Raw genomic sequence first — 21941 nt, forward strand, 5'->3', positions numbered from 1 at the left:
TCTATTGGGGGGGCATCTCACACCCCTTTGGCCTGGGCCCTGGGGGCTGCGTGGGGCAGCAGGGCCCCCAGGTGGATGTACGTGTTCAGATGGGGTGGAGGGAAGGGAGCCTGTGATGGACCCCCAGCCTGAGCTGTGATAAAGGCGGGGCCACGCTCCTTGCGGGGGAGGCGGGACCAAGCCCAGAGCTCTCACTGCTCCACCCATGTGTCGTGCTGCTGTCCCTGGTTCTGGACTGCCCCTCTTGGGAGCCACGAGCTTGCAGGGCCACCAGAGCACCCTGTCAGCTGTGGGCTTCTGGTGTTCTGAGTGAGCTGCCACCTGCTCCCCTTTGCACCCTGGGGGGTGACATAGGATGGTGCCTGTCTGTGCCCCCCCCCCCCAGCACTAGGAGACTTACCCTAGGGCCATGGCAGCTCTTGGGCTTGGGGTCCAGCCTGCCTGCCCCCTCTCCCCAAACAGCACTGAGCACTCAGGGAGAGGCAAAGGGCAGGTAGCCCAGAACACTCACGTACACACACATGCCACCGTGCACACGCTTCACAGCAAACGGGAGCCAGGTATGAACACGTGTGCATGTGCTGCAACCCAAGGGTGGCTGGAACGCGCACCTGTAGTGCACGCGCGCTGGGCAGCAGTATAGTTCAGAATGTGCGTGCACGGACGCCTTGTGCAGCAAACTGAGGCTGGGTGGAATGCACACGTGTAGTATGTGCACATGTGCAACAGACCGAGCGGAGTGAGGAATGCACATGTGTAGTACAAACAAGCACACACTGGCTGGAAACACGCTCCCCGCAGCTCGGCTGCCACCCCTCTCTTCCTCCCTCTGCCAAGGGCACGCTGGCACCAGGGACGCGCCTGGGTGGAGATGCGGATGTGCCCAACATGCCAATCAGCTGTGGCTGCTGCTGGCAGGCGCAGGAGGAGGCTGTGTCTTGGGAGACGCGTTGGGGTGATGCGGTATCTGAGCACGTCCATCTGTCCGTCCATCAGTGTCAGGACGTCTTGAGGAACGATCTGAGCTGGGGGAAAAGGGGGCATTAATATTCCAGGCCATCCTTCCCTTCCCCCCCGTCCTCCGCCCCCGACTTCCTGTTTGGATTAGAACAGGTTGTTCATTCAAGTGTACGGTCCCTCCGCTCGCATACAAATGGGGCTGCGGCGGCAAGGCGGTTACTCACAACTGCGGCGGCAGCATGGCTCCGTTCCATGCCAGCCTGGGGGGAGAGAGGGGGGGTTGCAGAGCAGCTGCCAGCTGGGGCCCTCCCCTCTCTCTTTCAAGCAGACTGCCCTATTGCAAGGGGCCCTCTGTGGCCCAGCTGCAGTCTGGGGGCTTAGCACTGTGGTACCTCTAAGCAGGGAGGGCTCGTGCAGGGGGTGGATGGGGAGCTGGACGCCTGGGTTCCATTCTGCGCCCGCCAGGCCACCTTGGGTGGGAGCTCATGGCCGCTCTGACGTGAGACTTGTAGCTCTGCTGTTCAGGAGCTCTGAGTGCCCACGTCAGGAGCTGCGCGCTCTGGCCAGAGGTGCCCCCACGGTGGTTCACTACACACAGCCCTTCAGTCTGCACCTGGGCTTTCCCGTCCGGGAAAGGGGCTCGCATTCCCGCGGGGCTGCGTGGGGCGGCCTTACTGGAGGGCTCGGAGAGCAGAGTAGCTGGGTCCTGGCAGATTTGTTGTGGGCCTTGTTTGTCACCACTGCTGTTCCTCAGAGCAGCTGGGACTCTGGATAGCTTGCGTCAGTTCTCAGCTGTCACCGCCTCCCTGAATGGCCCTGGGCAGACCCTTTCACTAGAGGCGTGACGAACTAGTCGCCTGTCCAACCGGTGCTTATCGGATAGTCAACAGGCTAGTCGACGAGTCGCTTCCCCCTCTATCAGAAAGAGGCAGCAAGGGGCAGCGGAGAGGAGGGGTACTTCAAAGCAGCAGCGGCCCTTGAAGCCTAGAGCCAGACTCTGTGTGGTGCTGCTGCTTTGAAAAACCGCATGCAGCCCGGGGCCAGCTGGGGTATCCCCAGGCTGCACGGCATTTCAAAGAGGCAGCACCGCGTGGAGCCCCAGGCCCCCCATGTGGCGCTTTCACCTTTTGAAGTGTAGCAACAGCCCTAGGGCTGCGACTATTGCAAAATGCATTGACTATTCGATTAGTCAGTTACCCGGTACTTAATATCCTTGCCTTTAATCGCCCTGGGCCTGCGTTCCCTGCTGGCAAGCTGGGGTTACAAGCAGCCCATTGCTGGGCTTGCCTAGAGAGTCTGTGAAATGGCCAGGACAGGGACCATCCCCTAGCACAAAACGAGAGCCTGGTCTCAGCTGCAGTCTGTAAGCCTGGCCATAATAGTCATTGTACCAAAGTACGGCAGGATGGCACTGCGGGTGGGTACGCAGCCCCTCCAGAAAGGCCCTAGAATGCTGCCAGAGGTTTACCAGCACACACTGTTTCCTCGTGGAAGAGATCTGAACTGGAAGGGGACACTGAAGCACAGAGGGGGACATTAACATGCCCCAGACCACAGGGTGAGATTGGCGGGTTTGGGAAGAGAACCGGGGACTCCCAGAGCTGCTCAGCTGTGCTCCCAGAATGGGAGATAAACCCAGGGGCTTTGGACTCCCGTTCCCCACCATTCAGACCGATTAAGGGTGCTCCCTCCCATATCGAGACGGTTATGAGTGCTTGCAGCAGTGTTACCTAGTGCATAGTGCACCAGGCTGGGACTGATGAAAGCTGGGTGCTCTTCCCATGCCCTCCTCGATCAGTGATTCCCAACCTTTTTTGTACCGCGGACCGGCAAACTCATTCCAAAACTTTTCGTGGATCAGCATAGAAACATTTGCATATTCATTATGGTAATTAATTGTAAGCAGTCACGTGTTATTTTGCGTTGCATCTCTGCGCACACAATAGAGGGGAAAACCTGAGCATCTGAAAACAGATCCTCATGTTTCCAGCACAAAAGCTATCCTGGTAGCACAGCATGTTTATTCATGCCAGTAGTCATCAGTTAGACGGGTAAGTTAGCTGGTTTAAAACCATTCACACAGAGGTTTTAGGGTTAAGATAGTAATCCCGTGCAAACAGACCCGCTCAGATAGGTCACCTTGATAACCCAGGCTGCTGTAACTTGTTCTGTGGTACTTGATCATTTTCCACTCCTGTAATTCAGACATTTCCAGACAGAAGGGGAGCACTGTGTGTGGGAGCATTAACAAGCAGCTGCTTGCCACGCGGCCCTGGTCCCAGTCCCTGCCAGCTGGAGCAGCTGCCCACCTGCCATGCACTTGCTCCAGCCCCGGCCGCCTGAGCACCGCCTGCTTCCCGCCACGCTGCGGCGCGCTCCGCTTAGGTAGACGTTTCCTTGGCTTAGCTGGACCTATGGCGGCCGGGTGCTCCGGGCCCCGCCGGAAGGGGAAGCAGAAGAGCAGCTTGTTGCCGGGATCACTGATGTGACTGGTGCTCTCACCCCGCCGGGGGCAGGCAGAGGCGCCGCCACCACTGCTCCCACGTGCCGTGGGCCATGGAGACGTCTCAGCTTAGGGGCTAGGCGGCCCCTAAGAAGCAAAGACTGGAGGGTTTCCTGGGCCTCGCACACGCTCTAGGGCTGGCTAGTGCTGCCGCTCCGGCTCTCCTGTGCTGTGGTCAGGTGGTGCCTTCCCTGGGGCTGCGAGGCATGAGACACACCCTCCATTCCCTGCACGCACACGCAGGCCCAGCGCGGTGCTCACTTCTGCAGCAGGGCATGGCCAGGCAGCATTCTGCAGCCCAGCAAGCCACAGTTTGTGCTAGCTGCCTGTGGGCAGCCCCTCTGTGCCTCCGTTTCCCGATAATGATCCCGACCTCCCCTTTAACGTGCGCTGAGTCCGCCACTGAAGAAAGCTGGGAAGGGTTGTGCTTCCAGGAGGCGTTCTCTGCTAACGTCCAGCCAAGTTGCCGCACAAAATGAGGAACAAAATGTGAATGAGCCTCATTTTCCTGGACCATCTCCCAGGCTACCTCCAGACTGCATCCCTGTCGGCAGAGGGATGCAAAGAAAGCACTTTGAAAGTGCATATGAGCGCGGGATTTAAATATCCCAGGCTTCATTTGCATACTCACGTTCCGGTCCTTGCTGATCACGTGCCATTTCGAAAGTGAAAGTGCTGGGTAGCCGCGGTTCTGCCGACAGCAGGGAGCTTTTTCGGCAGATCCTGTACTTCTCGTTTTTTATTTAAATCCCGGGCTCATTTGCACTTTCGAAGTGCTTTATTTGCATCCCTCTGCTGACAGGGATGCAGTCTGGAGGTAGCCCCAGACGCCCGTCGCTCAGCGCTGCAGCCGAGCACCTGTGAGATTTCTGCCCGAGAAAACTCACCAGAGCTGAGCTGCAGTTTCCGCCCTCCTAGCTGGGAGCATTGATGCCCGTGTCCCAGTGGCTCACATCCACCGCCCACGTGGTCTCCCTCCCCCCCTTCCCATGCAGGAGGGAGCCTGTGCTGCTGCTGGAGCCTTGTGGTCACAGTGCGGCCGTGAGGCTGCAGCAACAGCTCCAGCTTCCCGCTCGGAGAGCGTAGGGGGAGAGGGGAGGTGAAGAAAGCCTCGACCTGGCTCGTGGGTGCCGCGCAGTCGCGAGGCTTGTAGCACAAACTCCGGCTTCCCGCTCGGAGGGCACGCGGGGGGAGGGGGATGTGGCATGGCATAGGGGCCGGGGTGGCCTGGCAGAGCGGGCAGCAGCACGGAGCTGTGTGCTGCAAGTAGCCGAGGAAGCCTTCTGCAGCAGCAGCTTCCAGCTGGTGGCCAAGACCTACGCCCCACAGCTGGCCGGGCGGCCATGGCTCACATGGGGCCTCTGCCTGTGCTGGTAGGATGCATTGGCTTGTGCCCACTGGATGGCCAAGACCCTGGAGGCCTAGTGCGGCCGCCTGGCTGGCCTGCCTGCAGCCCAAGGAGCTGCAAGAAGGTGCTGTGCCTGCTGCCCCGGTGCGCCAATGGCCCCAAGGGGACCACGTCTGCTGCTGTCCGCTGGCGCTGCTTGGCTGCCCACTGTGCCGGCAGCTGCTGCGTGAGCCAGTGATCTACGTGGTGGCCACGTCCACTGCCGCCGCTGCGCTGAGCCCGGCAACTGGGCGCTGCCATCGGCCCAGCTGCGACCTACGTACCCAGCCCTGGTTCAGAGCATGCGAGGGGGTGAGCTCCCACTGGGGGAACGTCTGCGCACTGATGCGCTGTCCAGAGGCTTTCCCTGCTGCTCCCGTTGACCTGCCAGTGGGGGCGCAAAGCCAGGTAAGCACCCCCCCCCCGTGCCCAGACCCATGCACCCTGATCCCCCTCACTCACCCTTCTCCCTCCGCCAAGGCCCCACACCTCCAGATTGCTCCTACACCCTCCCCTCTGGCCAGACACCCTTCTTCCAGCCTGCTTCTGCACCAAGACCCTTATTCCCTCCTGCCCCCCATCCGTGTCCCACTCACTGGCAGCCCAGTCCCACACATAGACCCCCTCATTTTTGTCCCCACCTCAGCACCTAAGGGGGTCCACAAAATCCACTAACTCTGGAACCCCAGAAAAGTAAATCTGGCCTATGGGAAGCCCTGCACCCCATTCCCTGCCCTGTCCCTTCCCCTCACTCCGTGAGGCTGGAGCGCCAGGGGAGTGAGGTGTCTCAGTTGGGGGCCAGATCAGTGAGGTTGGGGCGTTTTGCAGGAGATTTTTGGTTTCTCACTTGTCGGGTCCCCAGTTGATTATTCTGTGGGTCAGTGGCCCCCGACCCGAAAAAGGTTCCCCGCCCCTGCCAGAAATAAAGAAAACATGGGAACCTTTTGTGTTGGACAGAAATTCCTATTTTACTTTATTTAAAATGAAGTAAACTAATGATAAACTAACATGAGAAAGTGAAAATGCTTAATCTGTTTAATCATTTCAGCTTAGCCAATTAACAGTGAGATTCCATTAGCAACTGGTGGCCTGCAGAAAGGGTTGCATTGAGCCAAGTGGGCCATGTTTGGTGGCACGGTCACACTTGCCTTGGTGCACCTAAAATCTGTTCCACATGTGCACGGAAAACATCCGCACGTGGCCGGGAGAGCAGAGGGAGCATTGGTGCCGCCTGAATAGCCAGCACAGCGGAGAGCAGGCTCAGCCCCAGGCTGGGCGAAGGTCTGGGATCATCACTGCGTCACAGTCGGGTGCCAAAGGGCTGTCTGCTGGCATCATCTCACCCTTCTGCCCCCTGGCATCTGGCGTGGGGGTCAGTGCCAGGGAGCATCACTTCCCTCGGCAGGCTGGGTCCTGTTGTTCGCCAGCGCAGGGTCAGCGGCAGGTTCATCCTGCTGCCAGCCCTGAGGGCAGACAGGAATTTAGCCCTGGCTTCTCTGCACGGCACGGGCTTGCGTGGTCTGGGCCGGATGTTTAGCACCCGTATAGCACTGCTCACTGTCACCAAGGTGCGGGGTCTCCGCGTCAGGTGTGACTCCCAACTGGCAGGGAGAACGGGGTTTATTCGTAGACAGGGACACAGCGTAGAACAGATGTCAGCACATGAACCAGGAGCAGTCAGTACAACCCATCTTGGGAGGAGAGGGCCCAGACCCAAGGGCCCCGGCCCCCCTCTCTGCACCTGAAGCCACTGAGACTAGCTCACCCACTCAGCCCTGCAGTCAGCCCCACCTCCAGCCTTTGTCCAGCTTCCTGGGCAAAAGGTGTCACCTGGTGACACCCCCCTCCCAGGCTCAGGTTACAAAGGCATCAACCATTGGGTATGTGGAGGAGGCAGTCACTCCGAAATTCCCACCACCAGCTAGGTATTGGTGCCGTGCCCAGGGAAACTGAGGCACGCTCACGGGGTTACTTCAGGAGAGTAGAAATCACAAGCCACGTAACAAGGCGAACAGAGCAAATCAATCCCCTACTTCGTCACGCACCTGAAGAAGTGGGCGGTGCCCGCAAAAGCTCATGATCCCATCTGCATGTTTTGTTAGTCCATGAAGTGCTACCAGACCATTGGTTGTTTTTCCTGTACAGACTAACTCAGCTACCCCCGGAAGCTTCTTCACCTTACAAGGTTTTCCCACTGGGTTGGGGGAAAGTGAGGTCCCAGGACTTGACTAAACAAGTTGGGGTAGAGCTCCGGAGAGAACCCAGGAGTCCTGACTTGCAGCCTTTGGGATCCTCCGGCGAAGCGCCTTGTCGAGGCAAGAAGTTACCGCAGGGAGATGCGCTGGCCAGTCAGGAGAGGGGTCTGCTCCTAGACCCTGCTGCAGGATGGATTCTGCATGCGTTGGTGGCCTTCTCCCCGGACAGCTGGTTAGGGAGCGGCTGGTACATGTGGTGGCCTCGGCCCTTTGCGGCTGGGACTGGCCAGACTCCTGGAGAAGAAAGGGAAAGGGAAGAAATGGGCCATCGCTAGCTGTGCAGCGCTGCGTGTGGAGCCTGCGAATCCCTGTGCGTCTGTCCGCCACTTGCTGCTGCTTTCAGTAGCCGGGCTGCAGTGCGGGGTGCAAATCTGCAGGGAAGGTCCTGGCTTCCTCTTCCGGCATGTCTCACTCCACTCCCAAAGCCAGCCTGGTGCCTCCCGGCTGTCCTGTAGAGCCGCGGCTGCAGGCCTGGCCTGGCACTGGCTGTCTGGTCCGAGCCCTGCCAAGCCGCAGCAGCATCCCCTGGGCAGCCGCACCCGTTGTCAGCAAGGGGTAATTTTACTAGGAGCGAGCGGAGGGGAGGACAACTGTGGCCACGAGGCAGAGAAGCCAGCTTTCCAATGGGGGTTTGCGCTGGCGGGGCCCTACCGTGGGCAGCCAGGCAGAAGGTCGCCGCTTGGATTGGAGACCAGGGTTCTGCTGTTTGGCGCTGATCTGAACAGCTGTGTCAGGGCCCTGGGCATGGTGCAGGCCTTCCCTGGAGAATCCAAGGCCCCTTGGGGCTCTCTGCGTCCCCGCTTTGGAGCCCCCAGGGAGAGGTGGGTGCAGATTCCAGAGGATGACTGTGATGACGATGTGTTGCAGTAGCCCCTAGCCCCTGGCCTGGTGGAGTTTGGGGCATAGGTTTTGCAGACGGAGGGCCCCCTCCTCCTCCCCCCCCCTATGCCACAGAGGTTGCAGGGAATTGCAGGGCAGGGGCATTCTGCAGAACAGGCCCCTCCCCCATGGGCTGGAATGTGGAGCTAGGAGTTAGCTGCTGGCATCCTCTGGTCGAAAATCTCAGCCCTCACTTCCAGACGTGGCCCGATCCTGGCAGCCTCGCTGGGTGGCTGCCGACCTGGGCCCTGATTCCCAACAGAGACTGAGCAGCTGAGGCGGCAGGCACTTATGGGGGTCTGGGTCTCAGATGGGATCCCCAAAATCTTGGGCTGCTTTCTAAAATACGTGCCAGAGGGTATTTGGGCTGAAAAGGGGGTTGGATTCCTAGGTTCCAGTGAGTTCAGCAGGGCTTGTCACCGCTCGTGAGGAAGGTCTAGGGCAGGAGGTGGTGGGCCCCTTTGCCTGTCCCCGCTGGTCCCTGGCTCTGTGGGAGGGGAGAAGGTGAGCCGGGTGCATGGAGGGAAAAGGGGTTTGCAGAATACAAAGTGGGGATTCTCTCTGGAGCCGGCAATGCTTCAGGCCTGGGGCGGGGTTCTAGCTTTCTTCCAACCCTGGGCTCCTGGAATCCTCTCAAGTCCCCGTGTAGCACTTGCTTAGGCTAGCAACAGGCCTGGTCTAGGGTCTCTTACTCGTGCAAGCCGCCCCTTGACTTTAGTCAGATTGCGCAGCTGCACAAGGGCTGCAGCGTGTGGCTAAGAGCTGACAGTGTGCAATCAGTCGCCAGGACTCCCGTCCGTGCATCAGGAGAGCAACGTTTGGAGGGGCAGGGGAGAAGATAAGGACATGGGTTCACTATGAGGGCTCAGGATTGGAAGCACGGGGCAGTTTCGGGGCAGGAGAGGTTGGAGCAGTTTCACTGGTCAGGTGCTTGTGTCCACAGCACTGAGAATGAAGTGTCAAACGCTCAGGGTTAAATATGGTTGTCTTGGGGAAACTGAGGCACGGGACAAAGAGGAAAGTGACTTGCCCACGGCCATGCGGCACAGCAGTGACCTAGCTGGGACCAGACTCTGACTCTTCAGACGGCCACTGCAGGGCATTAACTAAAAGACGATGCTTGTCCCCGTATGTATAACAAACACTGTTTCCTCCTCTCCCTCGGTAGCACAGGACTGGGAGGCGTTCGCTAGGGCTTGAGCCCAGGTCCCCACAGCCCATTCGATCCTCCTGTTCAAAAATGTATTGAGCTCCAGCTTAATCCGGTGAGGTTGTTTGTCCCCACCCTGGGGAGCTCTTCAGACCCTCCTGCCTGGGTTGGTTTTTTGTATGAGTTTAACAGAACGGCCTAAGGGTCTGGCTGCATGCTAAGCCCAATCCCTCCCCCGCCGCCCTCCACAAATCAGTCGGACTCCAGCAAGCCCTCAGGAGCCAGGGCTACGGTGCTGCTGGAGGGTTGGGTCAGAGGCTGTGAGACCCAGGGTGACAAGGCAGGGTGGGTGAGTTGCAGAGGGACCCAGGGTGGGCGAGTCGGCGGCTGTGGGACTCAGGGTGGGCGAGCTGCTAAGGGATCCAGGGTGGACGAGTCGGCGGCTGTGGGACCCAGAGTGGGCGAGTCAGCGGCTGTGGGACTCAGGGTGGGCGAGCTGCTAAGGGATCCAGGGTGGGCGAGTCGGCGGCTGAGGGTCCCAGGGTGGACGAGTCGGCGGCTGAGGGACCCAGGGTGGACGAGTCGGCGGCTGTGGGACCCAGAGTGGGCGAGTCAGCGGCTGTGGGACTCAGGGTGGGCGAGCTGCTAAGGGATCCAGGGTGGGCGAGTCGGCGGCTGAGGGACCCAGGGTGGGCGAGTCGGCGGCTGAGGGACCCAGGGTGGGTGAGTTGCTGAGGGACCCAGGGTGGGCGAGTCGGCGGCTGAGGGACCCAGGGTGGGCGAGTCGGCGGCTGTGGGACCCAGGGTGGGCGAGTCGGCGGCTGAGGGACCCAGGGTGGAGGAGTCGGCGGCTGTGGGACTCAGGGTGACAAGGCAGGGTGGGCAAGTTGCTGAGGGACCCAGGGTGGACGAGTCGGCGGCTGAGGGACCCAGGGTGGACGAGTCGGCGGCTGAGGGACCCAGGGTGGACGAGTCAGTGGCCGAGGGACCCAGGGTGGGCGAGTCGGCGACTGTGGGACCCAAGGTGGGCGAGTTGCTGAGGGACCCAGGGTGGGCGAGTTGCTGAGGGACCCAGGGTGGGCGAGGCGGCGGCTGTGGGACCCTGGGTGGGCGAGTTGCTGAGGGACCCAGGGTGGGCGAGTTGCTGAGGGACCCAGGGTGGGCGAGTCGGCGGCTGTGGGACTCAGGGTGGGCGAGCTGCTAAGGGATCCAGGGTGGGCGAGTCGGCGGCTGAGGGACCCAGGGTGGACGAGTCGGCGGCTGAGGGACCCAGGGTGGACGAGTCGGCGGCTGAGGGACCCAGGTTGGGCGAGTTGCTGAGGGACCCAGGGTGGGCGAGTCGGCCGCTGAGGGACCCAGGGTGGGTGAGTTGCTGAGGGACCCAGGGTGGGCGAGTCGGCGGCTGAGGGACCCAGGGTGGGCGAGTCGGCGGCTGAGGGACCCAGGGTGGGCGAGTCGGCGGCTGTGGGACCCAGGGTGGGCGAGTCGGCGGCTGAGGGACCCAGGGTGGAGGAGTCGGCGGCTGTGGGACTCAGGGTGACAAGGCAGGGTGGGCAAGTTGCTGAGGGACCCAGGGTGGACGAGTCGGCGGCTGAGGGACCCAGGGTGGACGAGTCGGCGGCTGAGGGACCCAGGGTGGACGAGTCGGCGGCCGTGGGACCCAGGGTGGACGAGTCAGTGGCCGAGGGACCCAGGGTGGGCGAGTCGGCGACTGTGGGACCCAAGGTGGGCGAGTTGCTGAGGGACCCAGGGTGGGCGAGTTGCTGAGGGACCCAGGGTGGGTGAGGCGGCGGCTGTGGGACCCAGGGTGGGCGAGTTGCTGAGGGACCCAGGGTGGGCGAGTTGCTGAGGGACCCAGGGTGGGCGAGTCAGCGGCTGTGGGACTCAGGGTGGGTGAGTCGGCGGCTAAGGTACCCAGGGTGGGCGAGTCGGCGGCTGAGGGACCCAGGGTGGGCGAGTCGGCGGCTGTGGGACCCAGGGTGGGCGAGTCGGCGGCTGAGGGACCCAGGGTGGAGGAGTCGGCGGCTGTGGGACTCAGGGTGACAAGGCAGGGTGGGCAAGTTGCTGAGGGACCCAGGGTGGACGAGTCGGCGGCTGTGGGACCCAGGGTAGGCGACTCGGCGGCTGAGGGACCCAGGGTGGGCGAGTCGGCGGCTGTGGGACCCAGGATGGGCGAGTCGGCGGCTGAGGGACCCAGGGTGGACGAGTCGGCGGCTGAGGGACCCAGGGTGGACGAGTCGGCGGCTGTGGGACCCAGGGTAGGCGACTCGGCGGCTGAGGGACCCAGGGTGGGCGAGTCGGCGGCTGTGGGACCCAGGATGGGCGAGTCGGCGGCTGAGGGACCCAGGGTGGACGAGTCAGTGGCCGAGGGACCCAGGGTGGGCGAGTCGGCGACTGTGGGACCCAAGGTGGGCGAGTTGCTGAGGGACCCAGGGTGGGCGAGTTGCTGAGGGACCCAGGGTGGGCGAGGCGGCGGCTGTGGGACCCTGGGTGGGCGAGTTGCTGAGGGACCCAGGGTGGGCGAGTTGCTGAGGGACCCAGGGTGGGCGAGTCGGCGGCTGTGGGACTCAGGGTGGGCGAGCTGCTAAGGGATCCAGGGTGGGCGAGTCGGCGGCTGAGGGACCCAGGGTGGACGAGTCGGCGGCTGAGGGACCCAGGGTGGACGAGTCGGCGGCTGAGGGACCCAGGTTGGGCGAGTTGCTGAGGGACCCAGGGTGGGCGAGTCGGCCGCTGAGGGACCCAGGGTGGGTGAGTTGCTGAGGGACCCAGGGTGGGCGAGTCGGCGGCTGAGGGACCCAGGGTGGGCGAGTCGGCGGCTGTGGGACCCAGGGTGGGCGAGTCGGCGGCTGAGGGACCCAGGGTGGAGGAGTCGGCGGCTGTGGGACTCAGGGTGACAAGGCAGGGTGGGCAAGTTGCTGAGGGACCCAGGGTGGACGAGTCGGCGGCTGAGGGACCCAGGGTGGACGAGTCGGCGGCTGAGGGACCCAGGGTGGACGAGTCGGCGGCCGTGGGACCCAGGGTGGACGAGTCAGTGGCCGAGGGACCCAGGGTGGGCGAGTCGGCGACTGTGGGACCCAAGGTGGGCGAGTTGCTGAGGGACCCAGGGTGGGCGAGTTGCTGAGGGACCCAGGGTGGGTGAGGCGGCGGCTGTGGGACCCAGGGTGGGCGAGTTGCTGAGGGACCCAGGGTGGGCGAGTTGCTGAGGGACCCAGGGTGGGCGAGTCAGCGGCTGTGGGACTCAGGGTGGGTGAGTCGGCGGCTAAGGTACCCAGGGTGGGCGAGTCGGCGGCTGAGGGACCCAGGGTGGGCGAGTCGGCGGCTGTGGGACCCAGGGTGGGCGAGTCGGCGGCTGAGGGACCCAGGGTGGAGGAGTCGGCGGCTGTGGGACTCAGGGTGACAAGGCAGGGTGGGCAAGTTGCTGAGGGACCCAGGGTGGACGAGTCGGCGGCTGTGGGACCCAGGGTAGGCGACTCGGCGGCTGAGGGACCCAGGGTGGGCGAGTCGGCGGCTGTGGGACCCAGGATGGGCGAGTCGGCGGCTGAGGGACCCAGGGTGGACGAGTCGGCGGCTGAGGGACCCAGGGTGGACGAGTCGGCGGCCGTGGCACCCAGGGTGGACGAGTCAGCGGCCGAGGGACCCAGGGTGGGCGAGTCGGCGGCTGTGGGGCTCAAGGTGGGCGAGTTGCTGAGGGACCCAGGGTGGGCGAGTTGCTGAGGGACCCAAGGTGGACGAGTCGGCAGCTGAGGGACCCAGGGTGGGCGAGTCGGCGGCTGAGGGACCCAGGGTGGGCGAGTCGGCGGCTGAGGGACGCAGAGTGGAGGAGTCGGCGGCTGTGGGACTCAGGGTGACAAGGCAGGGTGGGCAAGTTGCTGTGGGACCCAGGGTGGGCGAGTCGGCGGCTGTGGGACTCAGGGTGGACGAGTCGGCGGCTGAGGGACGCAGGGTGGACGAGTCGGCGGCTGTGGGACTCAGGGTGGATGAGTCGGCGGCTGAGGGACGCAGGGTGCACGAGTCGGCGGCTGTGGGACTCAGGGCGGGCGAGTCGGCGGCTGTGGGACTCAGGGCGGGCGAGTCGGCGGCTGTGGGACTCAGGGCGGACGAGTCGGCGGCTGAGGGATGCAGGGCGGGCAAGTCGGCGGCTGTGGGACTCAGGGTGGACGAGTCGGCGGCCGTGGCACCCAGGGTGGACGAGTCAGCGGCCGAGGGACCCAGGGTGGGCGAGTCGGCGGCTGTGGGGCTCAAGGTGGGCGAGTTGCTGAGGGACCCAGGGTGGGCGAGTTGCTGAGGGACCCAAGGTGGACGAGTCGGCAGCTGAGGGACCCAGGGTGGGCGAGTCGGCGGCTGAGGGACCCAGGGTGGGCGAGTCGGCGGCTGAGGGACCCAGGGTGGGCGAGTCGGCGGCTGAGGGACGCAGAGTGGAGGAGTCGGCGGCTGTGGGACTCAGGGTGACAAGGCAGGGTGGGCAAGTTGCTGTGGGACCCAGGGTGGGCGAGTCGGCGGCTGTGGGACTCAGGGTGGACGAGTCGGCGGCTGAGGGACGCAGGGTGGACGAGTCGGCGGCTGTGGGACTCAGGGTGGACGAGTCGGCGGCTGTGGGACTCAGGGTGGACGAGTCGGTGGCTGAGGGACGCAGGGTGCACGAGTCGGCGGCTGTGGGACTCAGGGCGGGCGAGTCGGCGGCTGTGGGACTCAGGGCGGGCGAGTCGGCGGCTGTGGGACTCAGGGCGGGCGAGTCGGCGGCTGAGGGATGCAGGGCGGGCAAGTCGGCGGCTGTGGGACTCAGGGTGGACGAGTCGGCGGCTGAGGGACCCAGGGTGGACAAGTCGGCGGCTGTGGGACCCAGGGTGGACGAGTCGGCGGCTGAGGGACCAAGGGTGGACGAGTCGGCGGCTGAGGGACCCAGGGTGGACGAGTCGGCGGCTGAGGGACCCAGGGTGGGTGAGTCGGCACCTGTGGGACTCAAGGTGGGCGAGTTGCTGAGGGACCCAGGGTGGGCGAGTTGCTGAGGGACCCAGGGTGGGCGAGTCGGCGGCTGTGGGACTCAGGGTGGGCGAGTTGCTGAGGGACCCAGGGTGGGCGAGTCGGCGGCTGTGGGACCCAGGGTGGGCGAGTCGGCGGCTGTGGGACCCAGAGTGGACGAATCGGCGGCTGGGAGACCCAGGGTGAAGGCAAGGTGGGCGAGTTGCTGAGGGACCCAGGGTGGATGAGTCGGCGGCTGTGGGACCCAGGGTGGGCGAGTCGGCGGCTGAGGGACCCAGGGTGGACGAGTCGGCGGCTGAGGGACCCAGGGTGGGCGAGTCGGCGGCTGAGGGACCCAGGGTGACCAGGCAAGGGTAGATGCTCAAGCATAGGCTTGAAACCCCTGAGTCTGCAGTTCCGGGTCCCAGAGCCCTGGATTGACAGCGCAGTGTAGATCCGTGCTGGACAGCTTGTGGCAAGGGCTGCCCACAGCCCGTGGGGGTTCTGCATGTGGTCCACAAGACATTGTGTTACTGTTACCCACGTGCAGGGCTGCCAGATTCTGCTGGTTTCCATCCATGTGGTTTTTCCCTCCTGATGTTTCTCACGTGACACACATACAACCAGGGCAGGCGAAGCGAGGGGTGGGCTGATGGCACCTAGCACTGACTGAGAGAGCCAGGCGCTCCCTCTGCAGCCAATCAGGCAATGTCTACACTACAGTGGGTTTTTTTGGAAAAACGTCACTTACGTCCACACTGCAATCATGTTCTTCCAGAAAAAAAATGGAAAGAACAGAGGGGTTTTTCCGACATCGGCAAACCGCATTCTACGAGGAAGAAGCCTTTTTCCGAAAGAGCTGTTTTGGAGAAAGGCGTGTGTGGACGGGGAAGAGGGAGTTCTTTCGGAAGAAGGGGATAGAGCACAGGTGCCCTGGTGGCCACTCCGTCCATTCAGCGTGGCCACTCTTTTGAAAAAGCAGATCGCTTTCTTGATGCACGTGGGCAGTGTGGACACTCTCTTTCGGAAGATCTCTTCTGGAAAAGCATCTGGAAGCAGCCTGCAGTCTACACGTACTCTTGCAGCGCTGCTGCAGTTCCGTCGGCTCAGCCCCGCACGCTCTCGGGACACAAGTGCAGGGAGCAGAACTGCTCTGTCCCAGGAGAGCGTCTCCGTTACAACAGTCTTGCAGCCCGCTGAGCTGGAGAAGGGCCACCCAGTAGCCTAGGTTGCCCATGGCTGGTGTAGATGTTCTCTGAAGGACCCAGCTGTGATTTGGGCCTCACGATCTCAGTAGAGAGCAGGCAGGGAAACTGAGACATGGAGCGGCGAAGGGACTGGCTCAGGGTCCCCCAACAAGTCAGTGACAGAGCTGGAAACAGACCCCTGGCCTAAGGACACCTATTCCTGTTGCAACTACAAGACGAGATGCCTTCTCTCTGTTGCGCTAGGGATGTAATAGTGGAGTCGATTAACCAATAAACAAAAGCTTATTCCCCCTCCCCCGCCAGTACGTGTTTTAGCAGGCTGGCCAGCAGCCTGGCTCAGTCCTGGCTCACGCCAGGTCCAGGACCTACCACTGCTGCAGCTCCTGGTTCAGTTCCAACTTGGGCCGGGTCCCCTCCGGACAGGGGCTGCTGCCACCCCACGCTGCTGTCTCTGTATCAGAGGCGACAGGCAGCCAGTCCACAAGCAGAGGCAGCAGCGCGGAGGGGCAGGGAGCTCCTCTGGAGTAGGGCCGAGCGCGCTGGCTGCCGGCCCCACCCCCAGGGGCTATAGAATAGTTGAGTAACCGCTAAGAATCGATGAGGCGAATTGACAATTCAGTAACCGATATTTAACATCCCTAGTTAGCACATTGGCTGGCTGCACAGGGATGATGTTTATTATCTGTACTAGCCAATTAGCCCGTCATAAGACGGGATTTTCAGGTCACTCCTCCACATCGGTCTTCTCTCCTGAGCCTCTGGTCTCTCTCTCCGTCTCCGTCTCCGTCTCTCTCTCTCTCTCCTCCTCCTCCTACTGCCTCCCCCCCTCAGCTCTCCTCTGCCTCCTGCCTCTCTCTCTCTGTCTCTCTCTCTTCTCCTCCCCCTCCTGCCTCTCACTTGGGGGACTGCAGAGCCCAAATTACCGTTTGGGCTCCACGCTCCCCGTGCTGCATGGGGAGCACGGAGCCCAAACAGTCGCTTACGCCACTTGCTCCCACGTGGCAGCCCGGCTGAGCAGCACAGACGTCAGCCGAGCGCCATGGCAGGAGGCGAAGAGGGGGCGGGGCGGTGACGTTCACGGCCAGGGGGCAGGGCCTGGAACCGCTGTCACACCGCACGTCACTGCCCCGCCCCCCTTCGCCTCCTGCCGTGGAGCTCGGCTGACTTCTGCGCCGGGCAGCCACGGGGAAGTAAGCGGCACAAGCGGCCGTTTGGGCCCCGCGCTCCCCATGCAGCACTCCCCGCAGCTGCCCAGATGAGCAGCGCAGAAGTCAGCCGAGCGCCACAGCGGGAGGCGAAGGACAACAGCGCCGCCCAGAGGGAACAGCCAGGAAGGCGACAGCGCCGCCCAGAGGGAACAGCCAGGAAGGCGACAGCGCCGCCCAGAGGGATCAGCCAGGAAGGCGACAGCGCCGCCCAGAGGGAACAGCCAGGAAGGCGACAGCGCCGCCCAGAGGGAACAGCCAGGAAGGCGACAGCGCCGCCCAGAGGGAACAGCCAGGAAGGCGACAGCGCCGCCCAGAGGGAACAGCCAGGAAGGCGACAGCGCCGCCCAGAGGGAACAGCCAGGAAGGCGACAGCGCCGCCCAGAGGGATCAGCCAGGAAGGCGACAGCGCCGCCCAGAGGGAACAGCCAGGAAGGCGACAGCGCCGCCCAGAGGGAACAGCCAGGAAGGCGACAGCGCCGCCCAGAGGGAACAGCCAGGAAGGCGACAGCGCCACCCAGAGGGATCAGCCAGGAAGGCGACAGCGCCGCCCAGAGGGAACAGCCAGGAAGGCGACAGCGCCGCCCAGAGGGAACAGCCAGGAAGGCGACAGCGCCGCCCAGAGGGAACAGCCAGCATTTCAGCATTACAGAGTCACAGACACTGGGCTACTGTATATATGATTGTGGTACGTGCTTGGTGCCCAGCCATGGATCTAGTGTCTCAGGCTATGTCTAGACTACAAGCCTCTTTCGAAAGAGAGTATCCAGACTACAGGCAGATTTTTCGGAAAAGTGAGCCACTTTTTCGAAAGAGAGTCTAGACACTCTCTTTCGAAAAAGCACCGTTTGCATTCAGGAGCGCCTTTTTTCAAAAGAACGCTTTCGGAAGAAGGCGTTCTTCCTTGTAAAATGAGGTTTACTGCGGTTGAAAAAACCGCCGTGTTCTTTCGATTTAATTTTGAAAGAACGTGGCTGCAGTCTAGACGCAGGGAAAGTTTTTTCCAAAAAGCCCTGTAGTCTAGACACCTCCTCAGAGTGCTAGGTGCTGTGTTAGGCACCTAAGCACCTTTGAGGATCTGGACCTCAGTTTCCCATGTGCAACCCAGGGGCTAATTATCCTGTCTCTGAGCACAAGCGCAGTCTATGATGGTAAGGGGCTAAGAGGTGTGCCACAGGGAGATGTTGAGTTGCTGTGTGACATGTTTGGCCCAGTTTTCCCTCGCTTGGCAGATTGTGTTGTCATTTGCCTGATCCTGACGGTGTGTTTGCACCCACTGGCCACAAGCATAGAGACTCAGACCCCTGTTCCCACTCTTGCCAGTGCCCTGGCTTCACACCCACATGGCATGTACAACCAGACCCTAAAGCGTCTGGTTTATAAAGATCTAACCTCCCGCCTTTGCTGGAAGTGTCAGATCAGAAGCTTAGAGGCAGGGCGGAGGTGCCGGCAGAAGAGGATAAACACTCTTGATTTGATGTCAAATTATTGACCTTAGCAGGGTCACCCATGTGTGTCGCTCGCGCTACGCACGGGCTCACACCGCATCACCACCACGTCAGCAGAGTTGCCATGGTGAAGAAACACAAAGAAGTGGGGAGGTTGGGAGGGTGGGTGTGTCTGGGAACTGGAGGGGGTGTTGTGTAATTGGGCAGACCAGAGCTGTTAACCACCAGCCCTGCCGTGGGTTGTGGGAAGACGGCTGCGACTTGGCCCTGCATTTGCTCCCAAATCGAGCTGTGTGGCATGTCCCCCGACTGGCATTCTTGTCTCTTAAAAAACAACAAATTGTCTAGTAGCACCTTAAAAAGTAACAAAACATGTTGATGGCATCATGAGCGTTCGTGGGTGGCTAGGTGGCACTGCCATAATTACCGAATAGCAATACAAATGTACCATTCCTGTCAAAGGGTGTGTCTAGACTACAGGGATTTGTCGACGAAAGTGGACTTTTGTCGACAAAACTATACCTGCGTCTACACTGCTGCTGAGTTCTGTCGACATAACTCAGCAGTTTTATCGACGGCGGTAAACCTCATTCTACGAGGAATAATGCCTTTTGTCGCCAGAAGGCGTTATTGTATCTACACCGCCCTTTGCGTCTACACTGTCATGTCAACAAAGCGGCTTGCTTTGTTGACAGAACTGGATGTAGTCTAGATGCTCTTTGTCGACAGTAGATGCTCTTTCTCGACTCATTCACAGCCTGCCAAAGCACCGCCTGCCGCTGGTGCCCAGTTCCCCCCGCAGCCAGGCCGGTGGGGCGATGACTGGGGCGTCCTGCCAAGCAGCAAAGCTGGGGGAGCGGCTGAGCCCTAAGATTTGTAGGGAGATGGGGCCCGGCAGAGCCCCCAGGTGGTGGGGGTGGGGAGTATCCTTCCTGTCCTACTTGGGGCTCTGGCTATGCCCTCGTTCCCAGACTTAGCTCTCTCCCTGGCGGTGGGTGAGGGTGGCCCTGGCGTCCGGGAAGCAGCTCTGCACAGCCAATCCGAGCCCCTGCAGAAAGGACTCCATGAGGCCCTGGCCTGGAGCGTTGGCCCCTTCCCGCTAGGGGTCTCCCCAGGATGCATCAGACCCCTTGGGCACGCTAGCCTGTGAAAGGCTGGCTGAGAGGAGCGGAGCTCCCAGGTGCCCGTGCCTTGTGCCCAGGGAGTAAGCAGTCGCTGCATTCTGGGGGTACGCTGCTATCGCTGCCAATGCCCCGGCAGGGTCTTTGCCCGGCACGAGGCTCCCTGGGGCTGATGGACACGGCACCGGACACGAGTCGACCAGCTGTTTGTTTAGCCTGGATCCAGCTGAGTCCTGAGGCTGGCACACTTTGGGTGGGTGGCAGTGCCGGGGCTCCAATCACTGGGAGCAGCGTCCAGCCGTGGGCAGAGGGTGGGAATGGGAAATGTAGGAGTTTCTCTGGCTGCTTCCAGTCCTGGATTCATTTAGCCATTCTCTAAAGCACCCGAGGGCACTGCGCCCACCGGGGCACCCTGGCTCTTCCCGGGTCACTGCGCCCCCCGGGGCACCCTGGCTCTTCCCGGGGCACTGCGCCCACCGGGGCACCCTGGCTCTTCCCGGGGCACTGCGCCCACCGGGGCACCCTGGCTGTCCCTGGGGCACTGTGCCCACCGGGGCGCCCTGGCTGTCCCCGGGGCATTGTGCCCACTGGGGCACGCTGGCTGTCCCTGGAGCACTGTGCCCACTGGGGCACCCTGGCTGTTCCCGGGGCATGGTTCCCATTGGGGAACCGTGCCCACCAGGGTACCCCAGCTGAACCCTGCCCCTCTGACACCATAAGCAAGTGGGAGAGTAAAAGGGGGGCTGTTCAGGGTCTTTAGCTCCTGCTTTTCCTGCTGGCTGCAGATCTCTAGGGCCTGTGTGTGTTTGCTCCCCAGCGGTAGACGTGAAGCCAGTGCTGCCCGTAGCCATGCAGAACTGCAGCAGCAGCAGCAGCAGCCCGGTGGAGCTGCGGCCAGACGGGCGGGGGAGCGTGCCCAGCGTGGACCCAGCAGTGCGGGAGCAGCAGCTGCAGCAGGAGCTTTTGGTCCTGAAGCAGCAGCAACAGTTGCAGAAGCAGCTGCTTTTTGCTGAGTTCCAGAAGCAGCACGAGCACCTGACGCGGCAGCACGAAGTCCAGCTGCAGAAGCACCTCAAGGTGAGATGCTAACGGGCCACTGGTCAACCGGCCGCAGCAGGGCCGGGGCAGGGCTGTGACTGGAGCATCCCCCCCAGCCACCGCCCCTTGCACCGTGAGCAGGGGAGGGGCTACTCCAGGGTTAGTCGTTAAATAACTGGTTAATAGTTCAAACATTCATTAACATCCCGACGTGAAATGCAGCCACCTTCGGGGTGGTACCTTCCCCTGGCTCCCCATGGCAGTGCGAGGGGACGGGCAGGAGACAAGGGTGACCCCACTGTCCCCGGTGGAGCGAGGTCCCATCCAGACAGTCCACATGCTGCACGGAAGGCTGAGGGGCCAGGGCTGGCCTGTGCACCGCAGGAGCAGGGGGCCTGATTCTCGGCTTGTGCCGCTGCGCTGGTGCAGGGATCTGTCTGGATTCCAGACCGGAGGCGGACGACCCAAAGCCCCCCCCCCACACATCTGTTGTAGCATGAAGGCAGGGGTGCAGGTGGGACTGTCTGTGGGAATTTTCCCTTGCTGGCTCAGGGCTGCAGGGCGAGACTTCCGCATCTCCCAGCCTCCCCTGTTCTATCTCATTGGTTGTCCCTTTGAGCCGCCCCCTGTGCCGAGGGGCGGGGATGTGGGGGGATGTGGGGGGGGTTCCACGCTCCCTACCTCAGCTGGGCTTCTTTGCCTGCTCCTAGCAGGGCTGCTCTGAGCTGCCTCGCCCCCAGGAGCTGGCTGGCTCCTGGTTTAATGCCGGCTTAGCCTCTTGCTCGCTACTGACCCCAGGCAAGTGCCATGACTTCCTCTCCCACCTCAAATGCCCCCAGCCTGTGGGAGGGGCCCCGTGAGCTCAAGCAAGCCCCACTGCACCAGCCAAGGGAGGGGCTGCTGGGCGCCCACCCTGGCAGGCTGGTAAGGCCCAATCCAGCTCCCTGGGGTGCCAGCCATTCGCCACGGGAAGGAGCTGAGAGTTGCTCTCCAGCAGCTGGGGCTGTGCCCGGGCCTTGCAGACAGGGCGGGTTCTTTTGATGGCAAAAGGGGGTTTCCCCCCTGCTAACCTGGGTCCCTTCTTTATTGCTTGGGTTCACCCTCCCTGCCCTCTCCCTCCCTTGGTGGCGCCCCGCAGCCGGCGCGGGCCCCTCCCTGCTAACCCAGCTCCCTCTGCCTTGCAGCAGCAGCAGGAGATGCTGGCGGCAAAGCGGCAGCAGGAGCTGGAGCAGCAGCGCAAGCGGGAGCAGCAGCGGCAGGAGGAGCTGGAGAAGCAGCGGCTGGAGCAGCAGCTTCTCATCCTCCGGAATAAGGAGAAGAGCAAAGAAAGTGAGTGGGGGAGGGGCTGGGCCCAGGCGGGGCCGTTGGCGGCTGGCTGGGTTTTAATTCCCACCCTATGAGCAGCCAGGCTGGGGAGCTGCCGCCAGGGAGGCCCGAAGGGCCCAGCTGAGGGCACTGGATGGGCAGCCGGCTGGGAGCTTGGGGGGGGCTCGTTACTCCTATGGGCACGGGACGGAGCAGCGGGTCTGTCTGGATCCTGCAGACGCTGGAGCATTGCATGCTGGGGGAGCGTGGGCCTGGCGACACAGCCGCGGGCTTTGTGGGGTGCAGGTGCCCAGGGCAGGAGCTCGCTTGGCATCTGTGTGGAACCAAGACTGCGTGAGGCTGAAGCCTGAGACTCACATCAGGTCTGGTTTGAGTTTCAGGCCCCACCTGCATGCAAGTGAAAGACAAAGCCCTTCCCTGCCAGCCTGGGTGGCATTGGTGCTGCCCCGGTCAGCTGGCCTGGGAGGCTGTGCTAACCCCTCCCTCCCACTGGGGCTGGGTG

The 21941-nt window shown here is 62.5% G+C and overlaps 1 protein-coding gene across 3 annotated transcripts in view; it reads left to right on the forward strand.

Moving 5' to 3' along the window:
• HDAC5 (histone deacetylase 5) overlaps positions 1–21941 on the forward strand; it is a 130627-nt gene that overhangs the window by 63544 nt on the left and 45142 nt on the right. For all 3 annotated transcript variants that reach the window (XM_075918426.2, XM_075918425.2, XM_075918427.2), the window contains 2 exons: positions 19893–20152; positions 21298–21442. In XM_075918426.2, coding sequence (XP_075774541.1) covers positions 19893–20152; positions 21298–21442 — 405 coding nt within the window. The remainder of the gene's footprint in view (positions 1–19892; positions 20153–21297; positions 21443–21941) is intronic.

This window comes from Pelodiscus sinensis, chromosome 29 (assembly GCF_052426305.1).
Source record: "Pelodiscus sinensis isolate ZL-2025 chromosome 29, ASM5242630v1, whole genome shotgun sequence".
Taxonomy (NCBI): domain Eukaryota; kingdom Metazoa; phylum Chordata; order Testudines; family Trionychidae; genus Pelodiscus; species Pelodiscus sinensis.